The sequence below is a fragment of the Microcaecilia unicolor genome, chromosome 2, assembly GCF_901765095.1.
Source record: "Microcaecilia unicolor chromosome 2, aMicUni1.1, whole genome shotgun sequence".
NCBI lineage: Eukaryota > Metazoa > Chordata > Amphibia > Gymnophiona > Siphonopidae > Microcaecilia > Microcaecilia unicolor.
Genome location: NC_044032.1, coordinates 86263484 through 86287112, shown reverse-complemented (window position 1 = coordinate 86287112; position 23629 = coordinate 86263484). Strand labels below are relative to the sequence as shown.

At 41.0% G+C, this 23629-nt stretch overlaps 1 protein-coding gene across 1 annotated transcript in view; it reads left to right on the top strand.

Moving 5' to 3' along the window:
• Positions 1 to 23629, top strand: part of HCN1 (hyperpolarization activated cyclic nucleotide gated potassium channel 1) — a 702491-nt gene that overhangs the window by 100346 nt on the left and 578516 nt on the right. The window contains exon 2 of the mRNA XM_030193113.1: positions 13016 to 13439. Coding sequence (XP_030048973.1) covers positions 13016 to 13439 — 424 coding nt within the window. The remainder of the gene's footprint in view (positions 1 to 13015; positions 13440 to 23629) is intronic.

Below are 23629 nucleotides of genomic sequence, written 5' to 3'. Positions count from 1 at the left end.
TCCTCCGATTTCCACGCCCCCTCCTTCCCTCCCTATTGGCTGCATTACGTCCTCTTCCGTTTTCCACGCCCCTCCCCTCCCTATTGGCTGCATTATGTCCTCCTCCAATTTCCACGCCCCCTCCTAACCTCCCTATTGGCTGCATTACGTTCGGTACAGGAGCTGCTGGTGGAGGCGGGGTTTGGAGTGTTGCTCCTTGAATGTTCGGTCTCTACTGCGCATTTGCGGTGAGTACGGTCACTCGCAATTTATATGTTTGATAGTTCCATGTAATTTCATTGAGTGTCCCCTTGCTCTTTGTACTTTTTGAAAGAGTGAAAAATTGATTCACTTCTACCCATTCTACACCACTCAGGATTTTATACACCTTAATCATATTCCCCCTCAGCCATCTCTTTTCCAAGCTGAAGAACCCTAACCTCTTTAGCCTTTTCTGATATGGGAGGAGTTCCATCCCCTTTATCATTTTGGTCGTTCTTCGTGGAACCTTTGCTAATTCTGATATATATTTTTTGAGATATGGCTACCAGAATTGAATGTAATACTCAAAGTGAGGTCGTACCATGGAGTGATACAGAGGCATTACAATATTCCTGGTCTTATTTTGCATCCCTTTCCTAATAATTTCTAGCATCCTGTTTGGTTTTTGGCTGCCGCTGCACACTAGGCATTAGCTTTCAACATATTGACTACAATGACACATCTTTTTCTTGGAATGCTGGCTCCTGAAGTGGATCCTAGCATCAGGTAACTATGATTTGGATTATTCTTCCCAATGTACATCACTGTGCATTTTTCCACATTAAATTTCACCAGGAGCAGACAATCTCGCGAAATACTTCAACGAGAAAATCATACAACTACGACTTAAGATACCTGCCAGTATCATCGACTATGCTGAACTCCTTGACTGTCTAGACCCAGACCCTGGCATTTACCCAGGAGACAGAACCTGGACCAACTTCGAGACATTACCAGAGGATATCATCTTCCAAACGCTCAAAAGATTTGCCAAATCTCATTGCAAACTAGACATATGTCCAAACAACCTTATGACATCAGCTCCTCAACAATTTATAACAGACTTAACAAAACACTTGAACTACATGTTACAAAATGGACTCTTCCCGAAGGAGAAAGGAAATATTCTACTACCTCCATCCCCAAAGACGCAAAGAAAAGCGCCAGTGAACTAACCAACTACATGCCAGTAGCATCCATTCCATTATTAACCAAAATAACGGAAGGGTTGGTGACCAAACAACTCACAAGCTATCTAAACAAATTCTCAATACTCCATGACTCCCAGTCAGGATTTTGGGCTAACCACAGTACTGAAACAGTACTAGTTACCCTCATGACTAAATTCAAACAAACAATCACAACAGGAAAGAACATACTACTTCTACAATTCGACATGTCAAGCGCTTTCGACATGGTTGATCATGGAATATTACTACATATCCTTGAATACTTCGGAATTGGAGGCAATGTTCTCAATTGGTTCAAGGGATTCCTAACCACATGATCATATCAAGTGACATCCAACTCGACTACTTCAGCCACATGGATACCCTAATGCGGAGTCCCACAGGGATCCCCCTATCGCTGACCCTGTTCAACTTAATGATGACACCCTTAGCCAAACTACTATCAAACCAAAACCTTAACCCATACATATACGCAGATGACGTAACGATTTACATCCCATTTAAACAAGATTTAAAGGAAATTTCCAACGACATCAACCAAAGTCTCCATATCATGCATTCATGGGCGGATGCTTTTAGATTGAAACTGAATGCAGAAAAAACCCAATGCCTAATACTCACAACTCAACAAAACAAGAACAAATTCACAGCCATTAACACACCAAATCTGAACCTTCCTATTTTGGACACCCTAAAAATTCTTGGAGTTACCATCGATCGACACCTAACACTCGAAAGCCATGCGAAAAACACAACCAAGAAGATGTTCCACTCAATGTGGAAATTAAAAAGAGTAAGACCTTTCTTCTCAAGGAATGTTTTCTGTAATCTGGTACAATCAATGGTGCTCAGTCATCTAGATTACTGCAACGCACTCTATGCCGGCTGTAAAGAGCAAATAATCAAGAAACTTCAGACAGCCCAGAACACTGCAGCTAGACTCATATTCGGCAAACAAAATATGAAAGTGCCAAGCCCCTACGAGAAAAACTACACTGGCTCCCACTCAAAGAACGCATCACGTTCAAGATTTGCGCCCTAGTTCACAAAATCATTCATGGAGATACACCAGCCTACATGTCAGACCTGATAGACTTACCACCCAGGAATGCCAAAAGATCATCCCGCACATTTCTTGATCTGCACTTCCCTAACTGCAAAGGTCTAAAATACAAAGTAATGCCATGTCAAACTTCACCTACTTAAGCACACAGTTATGGAACACACTGCTGCGCAACGTAAAAATGACCTACGAACTAACGAACTTCCACAAACTACTGAAGACCCATCTCTTCAGCAAGGCTTACCACAAAGATCAACCAATGTGAATATACATAAATCTCTACACGTAGTTAGAAATGTCTTATAATATCTGCTTGTCATACTACTATCATGTCTTATCATTATCATGTTACCAAACATTTTCTGAAATACTAAATGCCTATTTTTCTATTATATTTCCAGTATCCATGATGTATTGTAAGCCACATTGAGCCTGCAAAGAGGTGGGAAAATGTGGGATACAAATGCAATAAAATAAATAAATAAATTAACATAGTATATAAAAACTCATATTTAAAAAAAGGAAGAAAAAGAACTCAGTGGTAGCTGAGTTTCTCAAAAACTGAGATTGAATCCTGTAAGGTAAATTCTATCATCAGTCAAAAAAAACCTCCTTACATTACACATTTCTCAAAATGCATATTCCCCCTCCTCCCCCCGATATTAGGAAAAGCATACAAAATAAGACCAAGAATAGCATAATGCCTCTGTGACCTCACCTTGGGTATTGCATTTTAGTCTGGTCACTGTATCTGAAAAAAGATATAGCAGGATTAGAAAAAGATTCAAAGAAGAGCAACCAAAATGATAAAAGGGATGGACCTTCTCTCATATGAAGAAAGGCTAAAGAGGTTAGGGCTCTTCAGTTTGGGAAAGAGATGGCTGAGGGGGGATATGACTGTGGTCTACAAAAGCTTGAGTGGTGTAGAACGGGTAAAAGTGAATCGATTTTTTACGCTTTCAAAAATTACAAAGACCAGAGGACCTGCAATGAAATTACATGGAAATACTTTTAAATCAAATAGGAGGAAATATTTTTTCACTGAAATAATAGTTGAGGTGTGGAGCTTGTTGCTGGAGGATGTGTTAATAGCCGTTAGCATATCTGGCTTTAAAAAAGTTTTGGACAAGTTCCTGGAGGAAAAGTCCATAGTCTGTTATTGACATAAACGTGAGGGAAGCATCTGCTTGCCCTGGGATTAGTAGTATAGAATGTTGCTACTAATTGGGTTTCTGCCAGGTACTTGTAACCCGGATTGGCCACTGCTGGAAGCAGGATACTGGGCTAGCTGGACCATTGGTCTAACCTAGTATGAGACCAATAAAGTTGTGTCTACCAAATATTCATTGTTGTACCGAATATTTGTATTCAAATTGGTTCGGCCCCAAATAGTGCACTGGATGCATTATTCGTATTTGGCTGAATAGTGATTTAAATTGAAATACAAATAATCCAGGGCTCTACTCTGCTAAATCTTACTGAAAGAAACACTTGATATCTAATTTCACATTGTTTCTTTTATTATTTGTTATGTTAAAGGTCAATGCACATAATTTATATTTAGTATTCAGCCAAATAGTAAATTATGCTATATGGTAAAGCCCTAGTTGTGTCATCAGCAAATTCAAGGGTCCTTTTACTACGGTGCGCTGGAAAATAACTTGCGGTAGTGTAGGCGTGGGTTTTGGGCATGCACCGATCAAATTTTCAGCGTGCCTGTAAAAAAGGCATTTAAAACTTTTTTGCCGAAAATGGACGTGCAGCAAAATCAAAATTGTCGTGCTTCCATTTTGGGTCTTCAACCTTACTGCCAGCCATTGACCTAGCGGTAAAGTCTCACGCAGTAGCCAAGTGGTAATGGCCTATGCGCATCAAATGCAACTTAGCATGCGTCCGAAATGCCAAAAATGAAATTACTGCAAGAGCCACGAGGTAACCATTTTGGCACGTGTAGACGCTTACTCAGCTTAGTAAATGGGCCCCTTAATCACCTCACTCATTCCTATTTCCAGATCATTTGTAAATATATTAGCAAGCAACGATCCCAGCACAGAACTCTGGGAATCCCCATTATTTACCCACCTCCATTGAGAATATTGACCATTTAACCCTGTTCTCTCTCTTAACCAATTCTTAATCTACAATAGGACACTGCCTCCTATCCCCTGACTTTTTAATTTCCTCAGGAGTCATTCATGAGGTACTTTGTCAAATGTCGTCTGAAAATCCAGATACACAGAATCAACTGGCTCAACTTTAGTGATGTTTATTTGCTCCTTCAAAACATGTAGCAGATTGATGAGGCAAAATTTCCCTTAGTTAAATCCATGTTTGCTTTGTCCCACAAATCTATGCCTATATGCTCAGTAATTTTGTTCTTTATAATGGTCTCTACCAGTTTGCACGTCACCAGCGTCAGACTCAAAGGTCTATAACTTCCCAGGCTACCTCTGGAAGCCTTTTTTAAAAAATTGGTGTTACAATGGCCACCCTCCAATCTTCTGGTACCACGCTTCATTTTAAGGATAAATTACAAATTACTAATAATAGCTTAAAAGTTCTTTCTTTAATTATATCAGTACTCTGGGATGCTTGCTATGTGGTCCAGGTGATTTGCTGTCTTTTAGTTTGTCAAATTATTCTGTTACATCTTCCAGGTTTACAAAAGTTTGTTTGGTTCCTCCGACTTATCACCATTAAATAACATTTCTGGCACAGGTATCTCCCCTGCATGTTCCTCAGTAAACACTGAAACAAATAATTAATTTAGTCTCTCTGATATTCAGCCAGTGCCTACATACATGTCTTATGTTGGCCCCGGCTGAATATCAGCCAGGACTCACAAAAGCTCCAGTAACTAGCTGTAGAGCAATTAGCTTCAGATATTCAGTGCCAGTGTGCGAATGTGACCCAGCACTGAATATCCAGGGATATTTAGCCACCAGTGGTCAGCATTTAAAAAAAAACAAAAAAAAAAACGCTGACTACAGCTGGCTGCATATTGGCCAGTCTGAGATTACCTATTTAACTCTAAGATCTACCCTAGTTTAAATGCAATTTTCCAGCATGTACAATACTTGCTTAATATGCTACTTCTGTGACATTCTCTGCTCAGTCATTGTGCCTGAGGACTCTTTTCTCCTCATTTGCAATTTGATAGAAGCTAATGAGTTGCTATTCCCTCTAAGTATTTTTATGGCATTGCTTTATTGCAATAGATCAGAGCTTACATGTAGACACCAAGATACAGAATGAGGGGGGGGGGGGCAAATGTTCCTACTGTAAATTTTAAAGTTAGAACAAGGCATTATATATAGGTATATTGATGGAAGATTTTAACTTATTAGTATATCATATGGAGTTTTTGAGATGATATTTTAAATATTTTACCTTGATTTTATAATGCTACATTGATACATAATTAAATGTAGCACACTTCTAATTGATGTATGGACAAGCTTTCTTGACTTCTTATTCTTCAGCTATCTCTCCTTCAGCTTGCTCTACACATTTCATCCATCTAGTTCTAGATATTACTGATGTCAGAAAAGCAAGTTTGCATGTCTGAAAAGGATGAATGAGTCTCAAGCATATTTAAATGAGAATGCATTTCATAAAATGGGCAGTGACCTGCATAAAATCATCTGTTATACACTTATTATGACTGCTATTTAGAGTGTGGATGGATTAATCTCTTACTCCTCTGCTTACAAAGCCATGCTAGTGGCTGGTGGTGCACTAATGCCGACACAGCCATTTCACTTTGAATGAGCTGAGTTGGCATTGCCGCACGGCTTTGTAAATAGTGGGGTTAGAGATTTTAAAGTGTTCTGAGATGGTCGTGCAATAACGAAAGTGTTTTCTTACAAGGGAATACATGCACATCTTTTGAACTTTGTAACAAGCACACACTAGCCCCCCAGATTCTATATAGCGTGCCTAGAGTTATGCTCAGTTATGCACGTAAATCTATGCATGTTCTATAACTACATACATAGATTAATTGTTTTAACAAGCTGTTAATAATGGTTAACAGTTGGGTATTGCTTCGGCATTGCAGTCTGCTCACTTGATCACCACAGACTGCTCAAAGACTAAAATACTACAGATTCTTTTAGATTCGTATTGGGTAAATGAAACTCTTTATTTGCACTTTAATTGGAGAGTGTATAAACCATTACTGTTACTGCATCACAATGATTAAGAAATAAACACACTAATCGAGTACATTACTAAAGGAAGGCTATAGAAAAGTAAAATAAGAAAGATATCTATATATATACATACATCATCACTGATCAGGAATTACATCATTCAGGCCCTTTTCTCATCAGCTGGGGGGCCTATTGCAGCGAAAGCCCGAAGCCTCCAGACCAGGAACAAGTCTTTTCTGCACGACGCATCCATCCACAGAATGAGCCCCAAGGCTCTGCTGCAAAAAGCCCCCTTTTTATTAAGCTAAAACTTATCCAAGAATTTACATGAGGTTTTAGTCATATGCTCTCAGTTCAGGTAAACAAACTACTGGCCAGGTGGCTTATCTCCCAAACCTCAAACATACCCCACCTCCCTCCTGCACAAGCTGGCTTCAGAGGCATTCCAACCTGTTCTTGAGATGTGCCTTATCTCATACATTGTTCTTTGACATATACCAGGAAAGTCACTTTTGGGTCAAAGACTGGGGATTTTAAAAACCTATTATCGATTAAAGCAAGACTGAAAAGCAATTTTTAATATTTTCCATCACAAGTTCTTAACAAGCAATAGTGAGCACTAATTGGCAAAAATTAGAATTTACACGCGTACATTGCTAATTGTATTCTGTAATGTACTGCGCCTAAATTCTAACATACATAGGCAAAAAGGGGTGTGCAAATGGGCATTTGATGGACATTCCAAAATCTTCATGTATTGTTATAAAATATGAGCACTGCATAAATCTATGTGCAGGGATTTACATCAGCTTTTCATTGGTGTAAATGGATGCACGTAGGTTTAGTCGCATGAACTATGCCTAAAGCGCGTTACTTTTACTCATGCCGTATTGTTGTACCTTCCTACTTCACTTTCTTTGGGATGCCATCAAGCATTGAAGAGCATTTTCGATATGACATCTAAGTCCGACTTTGGACATTTTGCTCAAAACATTCAGAATCCAAATAACACATATAGCGATTTTCGAAACAGCAAAACATCTAGCTTTCTTTTTTCAAACATGGCCACTTGCTAGATGTTTTTGTGCTGTGTGCATTTGGGTCCATTAAAAAAAAAAGTCCAAGTGAAAAATGCACAAAATCAAGCCATTGGGATGTAGGAGGAACCAGCATTCTTAGTAGACTTGTAAGCTCTTTGAGCAGGGACTGTCTTTCTTCTATGTTTGTGCAGCGCTGCGTATGCCTTGTAGCGCTATAGAAATGCTAAATAGTAGTAGTAGTAGACTGGCCACACAAACATCCCAGCAGGGCAGTGGAGCACCCTAGGAGGCACTGCAGCGGACTTCACATAAAAGCTTCCAGGTACACATCTCACCATTGCTCCCTTATGTTGTAGAGTGAGCCCTCCAAATCAGCCCAACCCCTACTGGAAGAGTAGCCTATTGGTTGATGCAATGGGTTGAGATCCTGGGGAACTGGGTTCAATTCCCACTACAGCTCCTTGTGACCCTGAGCAAGTCACTTAATCTTTCATTGCCCCAGGTTCAAAAACAGATTTTGAGCCCAGTAAGGACAGAGAAAGTACCTGCATAGAATATGTAAATCACTTTGGTTGTATGACAGAAAGGTGGTATATCAAGCCCATGCCACCTTTTACTGTACCCAACTATACACCATTACAGTAGTCCTTATGGCTACAGGTTTTACATGTATGTTGGTACAATGGGTTTTGGAGGGCTGACACATTCCACCACAACTATAACTGCTAGAGTAGATTAAGGGTTGGGTCCCCTTTTCCACAGTGCGCCTTACCAACCATTAGGCTACTCCAGGGATCTGATTGCTGCACTAATAGGACTGGCTATAACATCTGAGGCTGGTATGTATTCTTTCTTTCATATCTTTGGGAGGTGGGGTGGGAAGGGGTTAGTGGCCACTAGAGGAGTAAGGGGAGGTCATTCCTTTATTCCTTCAGTGGTCATCTGGTCATTTAGGGCCACTTTTTTGTGGCATATCTGTTATTAAATGAAATTCCCCACACAGACTCACACTAGCTGTGTAACTCTGATGTAGAACACCCACTCAATTGTCAGCTTAATCGTGTGTGTTTAGTTGCCACCCAGCCAGCCCAACTTAGCAGACTATAAGGCGTGAGCTCGGCATGCCATCATGTAGCTTCAAAAAAACTCCACTGCATAATATTTATTTCTAGATTTCTATTCTCAAAATATTCTATATGCACTGCTGCTTCACTTGTGTGTGTCCACAATGTTATAAATCAATATTCTGTATACTGCTGTTAGTGATGCTAATTCTTACGTTTTCATGCAGAATGCAAATACATCAAGGAGATATCGCCGGAAACCACCTAGCTCAATAATGTCACTCTAGTGTTCCTCTCAAGGCAGTACTCTCCACTTCTTATTAAAACAGGTCTAGCTCAAAATGTCTTAGGTTTACTTGTCAAGTTTGACTTGATTGAAATAGTGAGGCTAATATGTTAATATTATAACAAACAGGGTAAACAAAAAACAGGCAGCAACAATTGAACAAAGACTAACTGTAATATGAACAACTCTTAGTGTGAGCCCGTAGTATTACATAATGTGAAAAGGGAAATTAGATCAGGTCCTACATCTTCCAGTTTTTATTAAGAAAAATCATTTTGTCCACTTTGGCTGGCTTCAGAGAACTGTGTCTTGCAGCTATAATTTGTCCAGCAGTAGAAAAAAATCTTTCTGACAGCACAGAAGTGGCTGGCCTACTCAGAAACTTCTGTGCAAGCCAATTCAGTAGCGACAATTTCACTTGACTTTGGTTCGAGAAACTAAAAACATCACCACCAGTTTCCAAAGGATCTTCATGTTTATACCAAGCAAGTTCTGCACTGCATCTGATTGAATATTTATTTATTTTATTTATTTATTTATTTATAACATTTGTATCCCACATTTTCCCACCTATTTGTAGGCTCAATGTGGCTTACATCACTGTCATAGTCTGATTGTGATGGAAGTCTGGCTTTCTTAGCTGCAGCATTGGTATTTTCCACTTTTCTCTTTTTGAGGCTTGTCCACATCCTGTGTTCCAAACTCTGTAACAGCCGGTAATGTGTGAGCGATCTCCATGGCTGTGCTGCTGCTGACTGGCAATGGTAAATCAGTTGTCTGCATTTTTACGATCTCTTGAGTTGCAACTGCAGTGACATCTGATACTTCATCGTAGGTTGACTTGAATCTTGGAACCAGGAAGCTGCTTAGTCTATATAAATTATCAAATAATATATCTTGAAATCTGTGGAGTAAACTTTTTCTTCAGCTCTTTCAAGCGAGAGATTGCTTTCAAGTTTGCTGATTCTGTATCATAAGTAGCAGAGTTTGTTTCAGTTTCATCATCAATGTCAACTTCATCTCTGGCCTCTCCTGATTCTGCCCAGTATGTTATATTGGATAAATTAATCAGGTGTTCAACAAGTGGATGAACAACAGACACAGTAACATACTGTTCTCCAGATGCAATTGTTGTGGCTTCTTCAAAAACCTGAAAAACATCAACGAGTTTGTGGGCCAGATCATAGTTGCTATCAGCAGGTGCACCTTTCTTTGTGATTTTATTACTTCTGCTTAAAGCTAAACCGCCATCCTCTGATGTAGTTTCCTGTTTCCACGAGGGCGGGACACTGAGAGGGAATGAAGGGAAGGCTGGAGGAGGCAAGCCTGGTCCTTTCTCTAACACCGGCGCTGTGACTTCAGGTAAAAAAATAAAAGATTTAAACGTGTCGCAGAGTGGCAGGAACAGAAAGCAGGGCTGTCGGGGAGCTAAGGGCGGACAGGTGGGGCTGGGGTACTGGAACTTGACGGGGGCTTAAAAGGGGGGCAGGTGGAGGCAGGGGCGAGATACTGGACATGGAGGGGAGGATGGGGGGGCAAAGGAGAATCACTGGATATGGAGGGGAGGGCAGAGGAGAATCGTTGGACATGGAGGGCAGGGGAGAGAGGAGAAATTGCTGGACATAAATGGGAGGGCAGAGGAGAATCACTGGACATGGAGGGCAGGGGAGAGAGGAGAATCGTTGGACATGGTTGGGAGGGGAGGATAGGGGCAAATGAGAATTGCTGGACACAGAGGGGAGGGCAGAGGAGAATATGGACATGGATGGGAAGGGAGGGCAGGGGAGAGAGCTGAGTTGCTGGACATGGATGGATGGAGGGAAGGGCAGGAGAAATGCTGGACATGGATGGAGGAGAGGGAAGACAGGAAGGTGATGCACATGGATGGAGGGGAGAGAGGAGAAATGCTGGTCATGGATTTAGTGGGGGGAAGACAGGAAGGAGATGCACATGGATGGAGGGGAGAGAGGAAAAATGCTAGACATGGATGGAGTGGAGGGCAGGGAAGAGAGGAGAAATGTTGGAGGGAAGGAAAGACAGAGGGAGGAGATGCACACAGTTGGAGGGGAAGGGAGAGAGGAGAAATACTGGACATGGATGGAGGGGAGGGAAGACAGAGGAAGTAGATGCATGGGTGGAGTGGAGGGGGAGAGGAGAAATGCTGGACATGGAGGGGAGGGAAGACAGAGGAGGAGATTCACATGGATTTAGGGGAGAGAGGAGAAATTCTGGACATGGATGGAGGGGAGGGGAGGGAAGAGTGAAGAAGTGAAATGGACATGGATGGAGGGAAGGAGAAATGCTGGACATGAATGGAGGGGGACAGGAAAAATGCTGGACGTGGATGGAAAGAGGAAGGAGATGCATACTGACAAGATGAGGGAAAGGGAAAAGATGAGAAAAACTGCACATGGATGAATAAAATAGGCAAAAGCTGGATCCACTCTATACCTCCTCCAGTCAAGTCTGCAGAGGACCCAGCTTTTACCTATGGATGTAGGGCAAGAAATGAAGAAGAAAGGAGGATAGTAAAGAAATAAATGGAAAGGAAACCCTGGAAACAGAGTTAAGAGAGCAGCAGAATCAGAGACTGGGACCAACATGAGCAGAAAAACAAAGTCACTAGACAACAAAGGTAGAAAAAAATCATTTTATTTTCATTTTAGTGTTTGGAAGATGTCCAGTTTGAGAATTTATATCTGCTGTCTTATTTTGCACTGTGTATACTAGAGCTGTAACCCAATCTCCGCTAAGCTTCTGGATCCTCAGAAGCTTAGCGGAGATTGGGTGGCAGAGCCGGTGGTGGGAGGTGGGGCTAGTGCTGGGCAGACTTCTACGGTCTGTGCCCTGAAAATGGCAGATACAAATCAAGGTCAGGTATACACATAAAGTAGCACATATGAGTTTTATCTTGTGGGCAGACTAGATGGACCGTACAGGTCTTTCTCTGCCGTCATCTACTATGTTACTATGTTATAGAAATTATTTATAATGAAAAAAAATGACAAGTTATTTTTTTTCTCCTATACTGGTATAGTATTTTCAATGATACTGCTTATATGCACCAGGTCTTATGTTCAAGAAAATAGGATGCATAGGGCAGGACGTCTAGTATTGCTGTATTGCATGGTAATCCAATACAGTTTTAGACTATTATCTATCTCAGTTTTTCAAATACCTGCTTAAATTATAGAGGGCTAAATTCTATAAGTAGTGCCTAAAATTCAGCACTGATAATGTGTCATTCTATAAAGAGTATACATCCTTTATAGAATCACGCTTAGCACTAAGCTGCACCTAAATGTAGGTGCCTGCAATTAGGCCTGCTATAATCAGGCCTAAATATTGGTATCTACTTTAGGCGCACTTAGGCATGATTCTGTATCAATGTGCATAAAATCCAGGAATGCCCCTAACCATGCCCCCAAATTGTTATACGTCCCCAAATTGTTATGCGCCTTTAAAATTATAGAATCGGATATCCACCTAAATCCTAATTATTGCCAATTAGTGCTGATGATTATTATCACCCAGTTATCAGTGCTGATTAGCTTGTTCAATTAAGTTGTGTGCACTCTTCATAGAATCACACTAAGCATGTCTTGAATTGGAGCTGAATTTTTCCAGTGCAATATAAAGAATTTGGCCCAGAACACCTATTAGCAAGGGGCATATTCATGGGGGTGGAGTACTGGAGGACATAGTTGAGGCTCCCACTTGCACGCTTAACATTAGGCACCCATATTTACACCAGCTCTATGCAGGTGCCTAAATGTTAGATGTGCTAATGCTGTGTTACTCTAGTATCACCTAGGTTCCATTCTAGAATAGATTCCGTGTGTCTACTGTACGTCTTTGGGTCACCTGAATGGAGACTCTCTATTGTCTGATCTCAACACTCTAACAATGTATTAACCTATTTTCTTTAGTAACTTTATGATTTATTACATATAACACACTGAATAGCATATATTTGCTTAAATAAACTTGATTTACCATTTTGAAACTATGGAATTTCTATTGGCAAGTGATCTGATTTTCATTCTATTGTACTGACAGAAGTACAGATGCAGCATAGAATGTGGTGATCCTTTCTTGGCTGACCTGTAAAAAGTTTGAAAACAGGTTAACAAAATTCAAGTAAAGTATTTGTTTCATAGAATAGTGAAAGTAATTCTGCATATTATTTTCTTTTAGGTTTTACTGGGACTTGATAATGCTGATAATGATGGTTGGAAACCTTGTCATTATACCAGTGGGAATCACTTTCTTTACGGAGCAAACATCAACACCGTGGATTATTTTCAATGTGGCATCAGATACAGTTTTTCTGTTCGACTTGATTATGAACTTTAGAACTGGGATTGTGAATGAAGACAGTTCTGAGATAATTCTTGACCCTAAGGTCATCAAGATGAATTATTTAAAAAGCTGGTTTGTGGTTGACTTAATATCATCAATACCAGTGGATTATATCTTTCTCATTGTAGAAAAAGGAATGGATTCGGAGGTATACAAGACTGCAAGAGCACTTCGCATTGTGAGATTTACAAAAATACTCAGTTTATTACGCTTATTACGACTTTCAAGATTAATTAGATATATACATCAATGGGAAGAGGTAAGATGCATCCATGCATTCATATTTAATAAATAACATGAAAAAAGTTCATCAGTCTTTTCTATTCCAGATCATTCAAGAAAAGTAGTTGTTGCAATTGTAGGTGGTATGTTACTAGTGTTGTCTTTCTTCTGTTCATTAACTAAGGAGTCCTTTTACTAAGCTGCGGGTAAAAGGGCTCTGCGGTAGTGGCGGGGGCCATTTTTTCTGTGGGCCAGGGCCCTTTTTACCACAGCCGGTAAAATTCCTCCCCCCCCCCCAAAAAAATGGCCAAACGATAAGATAACTCTTACCCCGTGGCCATGCAGTGGGGAGCACTTATCATCACCAATTGAGGTGGTGGTAAGGGCTTCTGTGGTAACCCAGCAGTAACTGGGCAGTGTGCAGTGATACCTGATTACCGCTGTGTTAGCACCGCGCTAGTGAAAAAATTTCCCAGTGCACCAGAAATGGCGTGCGCTCCAGCCGAAACTACCACCGGTGGCAGTTCCGATTTAACATGTGGTAAGCTCCCGTTGGGCTGACCGCCAGGAGTGTAGCCAGACCTCAGCGGGAGGGGGGAACAGTTTAGTCCGCCTCCCCCAGCTGCCACCCCCCTCCCACTGCCGACCCCCCCCCCCCCGCCACGACCCTCCCCCGCCCCCACCAGGTACCTTTGCTGGCGGGGTTCTGCAACCCCCGCCAGCTGAAGTCTTCTTCAGTGCCATTCAACTCCGGCGCCTTCGCTGTTGATCTGTTTCTGACTCCTGACGTCCTTTGTGCACGTCCTGTATGTAGCCCCATGCAGGATATACATGTAGGACATCAGGAGACAGAAACAGATCATCAGAGAAGGCACCGGAGTTGACTGGTGCTGAAGAAGACTTCGGCTGGCGGGGATTGGGGACCCCCACCAGCAAAGGTACCTGGCGGTGGCGGCAACAGAGGAGGATCAGCGGCGGGGGGATGGAGGTTCCAAAGTAGAGGGGGCCAGGGCTTAATCTGTGGGGGGCCCATGATCCCAAGGCCCCACCTAGCTACGCCCCTGCTTACTGCCACTTTGTAAAAGACCCCCTAAATTTGTATCTGTCTGATGAGTGCTTGTGATTTAACCGCAACAAAATACCACATCATGCAAGAGCTATGCTATGTCATACCTTATATTACATCAGTAGCTGATGAAAGATCATTTATAGAAAACTCTTGCAGCAAATTTAGTGTTATTCTACTTTCTTTTTTCAAACTTATACCTCAGGTTATCTTTTTGAACATCTGAACTGTACCTTTAATTATGAAGCATATGCTTATTGGCTACTCATAAAAATTTTCATAGAAATAAATTACCATAGACAGGAGGATCAATATTCAACCTCTGGAGTCAGCATTTTTAAAAAATGCCAGCTGCAGCTGTCAGATTTAAAGATGGATAATCAACACCGCTATCTGAACCAACGCTGAAAATCCTGGTAGAGTGGCAAGTCCTGCAGCTCTCACCCTGCTCCCTGTGCAACCCCAACAACAAAAAGAAGCAGTAATCAAAGAGAAAATGTTTTCTCCTCTTTATCCTTTAACAAAAAATCATTCTTTTCTCATAGAAGAGTATCTGAATTATATTTGAAAATCTCTTTAAAGGTTTTAGGGCTTCTTATGGGACATACCATAACAAGACCCAAACTTTCACTGGTAGATATTTAATCATCCACTCTTCTACAGATATGTTTATTTAATTTACCCCCCCCCCCCCCATACACACACAGTTCTTCATCAAAGTACATAATATCAAAACACGATGAACTTATAAAAGCACTAAGCTTAAAATCTGAAGCAGCTGCCAGGTGTATCCTTTATATCACCCATAAAGGAAATACCTGGCAGCTGCTTCTGATGTTAAGCTAAGTGCTTTTATAAGTTTGGATCATGTTTTGATATTATATACTTTGATAAAGAACTCTTTATTAAAGAAACATATATATAGTAGAGTGGATGATTAAATATATACTAGTGAAAGGTTGGGTCTTGTAATGAGATGTCCCATAAGAAGCCCTATAACCTTTAAAAAATATTTTTTAATGGTTCTGATACTCTTCTATGAGAAAAGAATGATTTTTTCTTAAATAGTATTTATTTATTTATTTGTTGCATTTGTACCCCACATTTTCCCACCTATTTGCAGGCTCAATGTGGCTTACATAGTACCGTGAGGCGTTAGCCACCTCCGGTAATGAAACAAATACTGAGTGATGTTATAGAAAATGAGATATATTTATTTTATTTATTGCATTTGCATCCCACATTTTCCCACCTATTTGCAGGCTCAATGTGGCTTACAGAGTTTGGTTATGACATAATCATTCCATGATATCAGATACAATTAGTAATATACAAAGATTAAGTGAGGGAGGAAAGAAGGAAGGTGTTAGGCAGGATAGAAGGTGGACATTAATAACTGGGTGGGTTGGTGATGTAATTTTGTAAGGCTATGGGTTCTCTTTGTAGGCCTTGTTGAAGAGATGTGTCTTCAAAGCTTTGCGGAAGTTGGTTATTTCGTCAGTAGCTTTCATGGCTGTAGGTAATGCATTCCACAACTGCGTGCTCATGTAAGAGAAGGTGGTGGCATGTATCAGCTTGTATTTTAGTCCTTTACAGCTGGGGAAGTGCAAATTGAGAAATTTGCGGGATGATCTTATGGCGTTTCTGGGGGGCAAGTCCACGAGGTTTAGCATGTAGATTTGGGCGTCTGCGTGGATGATTTTGTGTACAATCGTGTATATCTTGAACGCCATGCGTTCCTTGAGTGGGAGCCAGTGAAGTTTCTCTCTTAGGGGTTTTGCACTTTCATATTTAGTTTTTCCAAATATGAGTCTGGCGGCGGTATTCCGGGCTGTTTGGAGTTTTTTTTTGATAGTCTGTTCTTTATAGACACATACCATCAAGTTCTAGGCAAAGTACACCAAAGTGAAACCATCTGTAGATGGTTTATAGTATAGAGAAGAACATTTTTCTCTTTGACTACTGCTTCTTTTTGTGTTGAACTTCATTTGAAAGCTGTAGTTTTTAGCCTATATATTGCTTAGCTGTTAACCCCTGTGAAATCTCAGCACCTTCTGGATATTAAGGAGGCAGTCTAGAAGGTTATGCAGGGGCATTATTCATTCACTGCAGCTGAATATCTATGGACAGCTCCAGCTAGTGCGAATATCCAGGTGATGAAAGCCATTATCTGGGTATCTGCTTTTGAATACCCAGTCCTATATATTTTGGAACAGAGCATGGTACAGAAACTGCAACTATTACAGCACACCTACCACCCCCCTCACCCCACACACACCAACTTAAGCACCCTGATCTCTCCTTTCAAATTTGTGGTCCTTTCAAGGTCTAGGCAACAGTCCCCCATTCCCCCCCCCCCCCAACATCCAACCTTGCCCCTCTCTGCTTACAAATCCTGCCCCTGCTACTCAGGAACCTCCCACCTTTCCAATCTTCCTCAGGGTGCTTAGTTAGGAGTGGGCCAGGCATGAGATAGAGAGCCGATGTTGTAGCTTAGGGAGGATAATTATTATGTTGAGTTTTGGGGTCAGGGTGGGGAGTCAAATGGAGGGGAATCAGGAGGGGGGTTGGGAGCACCACTGCATTCAATTTTGCAGGCTCCCTGTCCGCTTCCGCGTACAGTTCAAACTTCTCTTACTGACCTTTAAATGCGTCCATTCTGCAGCCCCCCCATTACCTCTCCTCTCTCATCTCTCCCTACATTCCTCCCCGTAAACTCCACTCGCTGGACAAATCTGTCTTGTCGTCCCCCTTCTCCTCCACTGCTAATTCCAGGCTTCTTTCCTTTTCCCTCGCGGCACCTTATGCCTGGAATGGACTTCCTGAGCCTGTACGCCTAGCTCCATCTCTACCTGTTTTTAAATCTATGCTGAAAACCCACCTTTTCACCACTGCTTTTGGCTCCTAACCACTACTCAATTCCCCTATCTTTGTTCCTTCTCACCCAGTACTTTCCTCGCCCTTAATTGTCTTGTCTGTCTGTATTTTTAGAATGTAAGCTCTATCGAGAAGGGACTGTCTCTCTGTGACAGGTGTTCAGCGCTGCGTGCGTCTGGTAGCGCTATACAAATGTTAATAATAATAATAATAATAATATCAAACTGCTGGTAGTGCAGCTACACTTACTGGCTTCTCTTGAGTTGGTGGTAAATTTGGCTATGCTATTGGCAGTCGGGACAGCTAGAACAAGGTAAAGATCTGCGGGCTAGCTGTCACAGCTGGCCACACCTCAGCCTGCCTATGTCATGCCCAAACCCAGCCCAGTCCCACGTTAGGCAGCTAATAGTAGGTTTTTAACACAAAAGGGAGTAGCCTAGTGGTTAGTGCAGTGGACTTTGATCCTGGGGAGCTGAGTTCGATTCCCACTGCAGCTCCTTGTGACTCTGGGCAAGTCACTTAAACCCTCCATTTTCCCCTGATACAAAATAAGTACCTGAATACATGTAAACCACTTTGAATGTAGTTGCAAAAACCTCAGAAAGGCAGTGTATCAAGTTCCCCTTCCCTTTTTAGTGCAGTGGACAGTAATGTGGGCCTACACTACTGTTCACCTCACTGAAAAGTCCATGTTAGCTGCTTAACATACTTAGTTGAAGGGCCCCTATCTGTCCTGTGCGCTCACATTCTAGAATACTGCTGAGAACACACAGTATACATATGCACATGACTGTAACATTCAAGTACGTAAGCATTGGTGTTCTATAATCATAGCGGACAAATGGCACTTGCATGTAGGTGCTAAGATTATAGAATGAGGGAGTAAAGGTATAATAAACCTATTGTCTATGAATTCTCCATGGCACTAAGGATAGTGACACTGAAAATTCTTACTGAACACTCTGGTAGTTTCTGGGGAGTTCTGGGGCAAACTGTGGGCATTCTGCCAAAGTCTACAGAGATCTGGCGATATACAGCCGCTATCCCCCCGGTTTCTACATACGGCGCAGCGAGTTGCGCGTGTTAAATTGGGTATATGCCCAATTTACATGTGCAACACAGAAAAGAAACAAGTGGAAAAACAACTTCAAGGGATCAATCCAAGACAAGAGATAAGATGCTCCAAAAAAAACTTTATTGGGTCCTCAATAAAGTTTTTTTTTTTTTTTAATTTTTTTTTTTTTTTTTTGGAGCATCTTATCTCTTGTCTTGGATTGATCCCTTGAAGTTGTTTTTCCACTTGTTTCTTTTCTGTGTTGGACTTTTGTGGAAATTTTTTGGACCTCTTTTGTTTTCTGCAATTTACATGTGCACCTTAATTGAGTAACGAGCCAAACAGTGATAATAATTGGCCAATAACAACCAATTATCGTCACTAATTGACAATAATTGGAATAATTGGCACTACTTCTTAAGAATATTTTGAAAAGAGGGATGTGTAAATTCTAACATGCGTAGCTGAAAAGGGTGTGCAGCCTTGGGAGGAATGTGGACATGTTGGGGGCATTACTTAAATTTATGTGCATTGTTATAGAATTCTGGGGAATGTTCCTATTTAGGTGTGGGTATTTACGCCAGGTTTTCAGTGGCGTAAATGGCCATGCCTAAATGTAACATAGTAGGTGATGGCAGAAAAAGACCTGTACGGTCCATCCAGTCTGCCCAACAAGATATACTCATATGCGCTACTTTATATGTATACCTGACCTTGATTTGTATCTACCATTTTCAGGGCACAGACCGTAGAAGTCTGCCCAGTACTAGCCCCACCTCCCAACCACCGGTGCTGCCACCCAATCTCCACTAAGCTTCTGAGGATCCATTCCTTCTGAACAGGATTCCTTTATGTTTATCCCACGTATTTTTTAATTCCGTTACCGTTTTCATCTCCACCGCCTCCCTCGGGAGGGCATTCCAAATATCCACCACTCTCTCCGTGAAAAAATACTTCCTGACATTTTTCTTGAGTCTGCCCCCCTTCAACCTCATTTCATGTCCTCTAGTTCTACTGCCTTCCCGTCTCCAGAGCAGGTTCATTTGCAGATTAATACCTTTCAAATATTTGAACATCTGTATCATATCATCCCTGTTTCTCCTTTCCTCTAGGTTATACATGTTCAGGTCAGCAAGTCTCTCCTCATAAGTTTTGTAACGCAAATCCCATACCATTTTTGTAGCTTTTCTTTGCACCGCTTCAATTCTTTTTACATCCTTAGCAAGATACGGCCTCCAAAACTGAACACAATACTCCAAGTGGGGCCTCACCAATGACTTGTACAGGGGCATCAACACCTCCTTTCTTCTGCTGGTCACACCTCTGTCTATACAGCCTAGCAACCTTCTGGCAACGGCCACCGCCTTGTCACACTGTTTTGTTGCCTTCAGATCCTCAGATACTATCACCCCAAGATCCCTCTCCCCATCCATATATATCAGACTCTCACTGCCTAACACATATGTCTCCCGTGGATTTGTACTCCCTAAGTGTAACACTGCATTTTTTTGCAATGAATTTTAATTGCCAAACTTTAGACCGTTTTTCTAGGTTCTGCAGATCTTTTTTCACGTTTTCTACTCCCTCCTGGGTGTCCACTCTGTTGCAAATCTTAGTGTCATCCACAAAAAGGCAAACATGCCTTCTAACCCTTCGGCAATGTCACTCACAAATACATTGAATAGAATAGGCCCCAGCACCGATCCCTGAGGCACTCCACTACTCACCTTTCCCTCATCCGACTGAATTCCATTTATCACCACCCTCTGGCGTCTGTTTGTCAACCAGTTCCTAATCCAGTTCACCATGTTGGGTCCTATCTTCAGCCTGTCAAGTTTATTCAAGAGCTTCCTGTGGAGAACCGTGTGAAAAGCTTTTCTGAAAAAAATGTAGGCGTCGTCCTCATTCTATAAACCACGCCTAACTTTAGATGTTGTTTATAGAATAACGCTAAGCGCTTTTTTGGATGTGACTATATTTCACATGCTGTTTACAGAATCTGGCCCCATCTGTGTGGCTAATATGAATAAATTTAGGCCAGCATAAAGGCTGTCCCAAGTTTTTTAGTGGTGCTATATGGATAGAGACTGTATATAACTACTATATGTAGAGAAGTGGAACTTACCGATGTATATGTATATTCAGTGCTGCCATTTTGATGAATAGTGGTGCTCAAGATGTGTAAAATATTTAATGGCTTTGGCTAGCATTAAAAAATGCTGAGTGTGGTGTTTAAATATTGGTATGGAAATAATTATTAAAATGCTGACAAACCACAGATAAAGAACTACTTTGGAAAATGTAATTCAGGAATAGAAGCTTGCTCCCCTTTTTCCAATCATTGCATTGTTTTGTTATTTTATTCAAATTACATAGCATATACCTATACTTTGTTTATTTCATGGTATTTTTCATAAGCAGAACATTTCTGGTAGCATAATCACATGTGAATAAGCCAGGGTTCCCAAACCTGGTCCTGGAGGCATCCCAGCCAGTCAGGTTTTCATGATATCCATGATGAATATTCATGAGAGAGATTTGCATGCACTGCCTCCATTGTATGGAAATCTCTCTCATGAATGTTCATTGTGGATATCCTGAAAACCTGACTGGCTGGGGTGCCTCCAGGATCAGGTTTGGGAAGCACTGGCATAAGCCATTGCCTACTGGAATTGCCTGTTTCAGGATTGTATGTAAACTAGCATGTATGCACGTACAAAGCATGTTTCATAGACCAGTAGTGGTTAGTATATAGAGCTTAAAATAATTTGTGTGACCTCAAATATGTCATGTGAGTTTTGCAATGAACATCTGATTCAAGATGGCATTAAGTTACAGAGAGCCTGTGTGGTTAAATGTCTTCTTCCAGTATATCAGATTATTGTTCATGCCAATATTTTCTCTTCTCAGCTAGTTGATTGAGTACAAAGTAAGTCCAGGCTTGTCAGTTGAGCAATGTGATGATAAAATCTGCTCCCCGAAGGTCAAGATTAAAAGTCAGTATTTTACTGGATTCAGATAAGTTTCATTTATGAAGAAACTGTGCCAGTTTGACTCCAGTTCAAAAACTGAGCCATTTTGTCCTGTGCAAAATGTATAAAAGAACCCCAGTGTCTGTTAATAATAGATAATTCTCTCTATAATAGAGAAAGCAATCTTATGTTTTTACACATATGATTTAGCATACTAATATGCACTTTCCAGTTTCTATTGATGCATAGAATAAACCTTTAATTACTTGTATAGCAAAATAATTAACAGAAACAAATTTACTGCAAAATTATGTATGTTAAATATTTAAGTAAACCGCACACAGAAAATATATTTCAAATGTTTGTTTATGATTAAATGTAACATATTTAAGGATATTTTTTTTTTATTATTATATTATTTATTATTTTTTCAATTTCGCAAATACACAAAATTGATAAGAAAAATCAGTAAATGAGGTTACAATATCAAGCAAAATCTATTACCAAACTACTTCCTCAATACCAATATAAGTCCACATTTTAGGAGTTCAAAATAAAGGAAATAGTTGAAGAACTTAAGGAAATAAAAATAAGACAAAATGGTAGATAGGCGTGATTTGGACATTCTCTATGTTTTCAAACACTATTTGTAGTTGGTGAAATAGTTCCAACTGTCCTTCTAGATGTTATAAATGTTTCCAGTTGGGAGGGATCAAAAACCACAAATTTTTCAGACCGGTAGGTAACCAAACATTTGCATGGAAATTTTAGAAAGAAAGTTGCTCCCATTTGTAACGTTTCCTGTTTCTTCTGAAGAAATTTTTTCCTGCGTACTTGTGTCTCTCTCGATACATCAGGGTAGACATTGATCTTAAGTCCCTTAAAGATCTTAACACGATATTTAAGGATATTTTTATTGCATCCAGCCCTTTTTCTTGGCCATAGCATTATGTGCAGTGTTACAGGAATCTTGTGTTAAAAATGGTTGTTAATATGCTTCAGAGAGATGATAGAGTTAAAGAAAGGTGGCTGCTAAATAAGGATAATTCTTGCTACTATTGGGCCAATGCTCTGTAGTTCAGTTTCGGATTAAACTTCTCCTCTGTCCTGTGGCCAGCAGTGGTGTATCTACGGGGGGGGGGGGGGGGGGGGGGGGCTCAGGAGCCTGGGTCCCCCCCCAAAAAAATTTGCTCTGGGACCCCTGGTTTGGCTGGTGGGAGTCCCCAACCCCCACCAGCTAAAGTGTTTGTCCCTCGCTGGTCTCACATTGCCTGGCTCTGTGTCCTGTTTTCAGTAGCTGTGCATGCTCATTTTAATTAAACTGAGCATTCTCAGTCGAGGTCTGGCTACGCCCCTGGTGGCCAGTGATGGAATTTTCTGTTTATTAATCTGTTCTAAACAGGAGCAATTCTATAACTGGGTGCACATTTTTAAGCATCATGGGGGAGATTATATATGTGGCGCCTAAAAAATCAACATGGAAATCAGTGCTGACTAAGTGTATTCTATAATTGGCATCTAGATTTAGGTGCAGTATATAGAATACGCGTAGTTGATATCTCAGCACCTAAAGCTATGCATATCCATTTACACCAACGAAAATGTGGCATAAATTCCAGCGCTTAGATTTACACACACTGGGCCATATTCTATAGCTACACACGTAAATTTCAGAATGCCCACGAAATACCCATTTCCCCACCTATAGCCACGCATCTTTTTGCCTGCGCATGTGAGAAGTTTGGCGCACTTCATTACAGAATATGCTTAGCGAGTTGTGCGCCTAAATTCTAATTAGTGCTAATTAGTGTTCATTATTGCTTGTTAAGTGCTGTTATCAGCACTTAACAAGTGGGGGCATATGCATATGTAAATATACGGAATGCCAGTATTTTCATAGGTAAGGGAGCATGTAATTGCTATAGCATGTAAATGCAAGGGAGGGCTTGGAATGGGGATGGGTGGCACTGCCACTTATGCATGTAACTTACAGTATATAGTAACTTACTCATACCCTTGCTGCATTCAGGCTCCTGCAGTTATGTCTGGCTAGTGTAACAGAGTGCCTACATTTTAGGTGCCCTGATACAGGGTTGTCCTAGTATTCTATAGGAAAATCCAGGTGCCCAGATGCCATTATAGAATAGGCACTCAGGTGCCAATGATCAGAAGCCCTGCACTGTTTCAAACAGTGCTCTAAAAATAGCGCTGGAACAGCGTGGGGCTATAACGCCCCTATGATCAAAACTAATAGCATG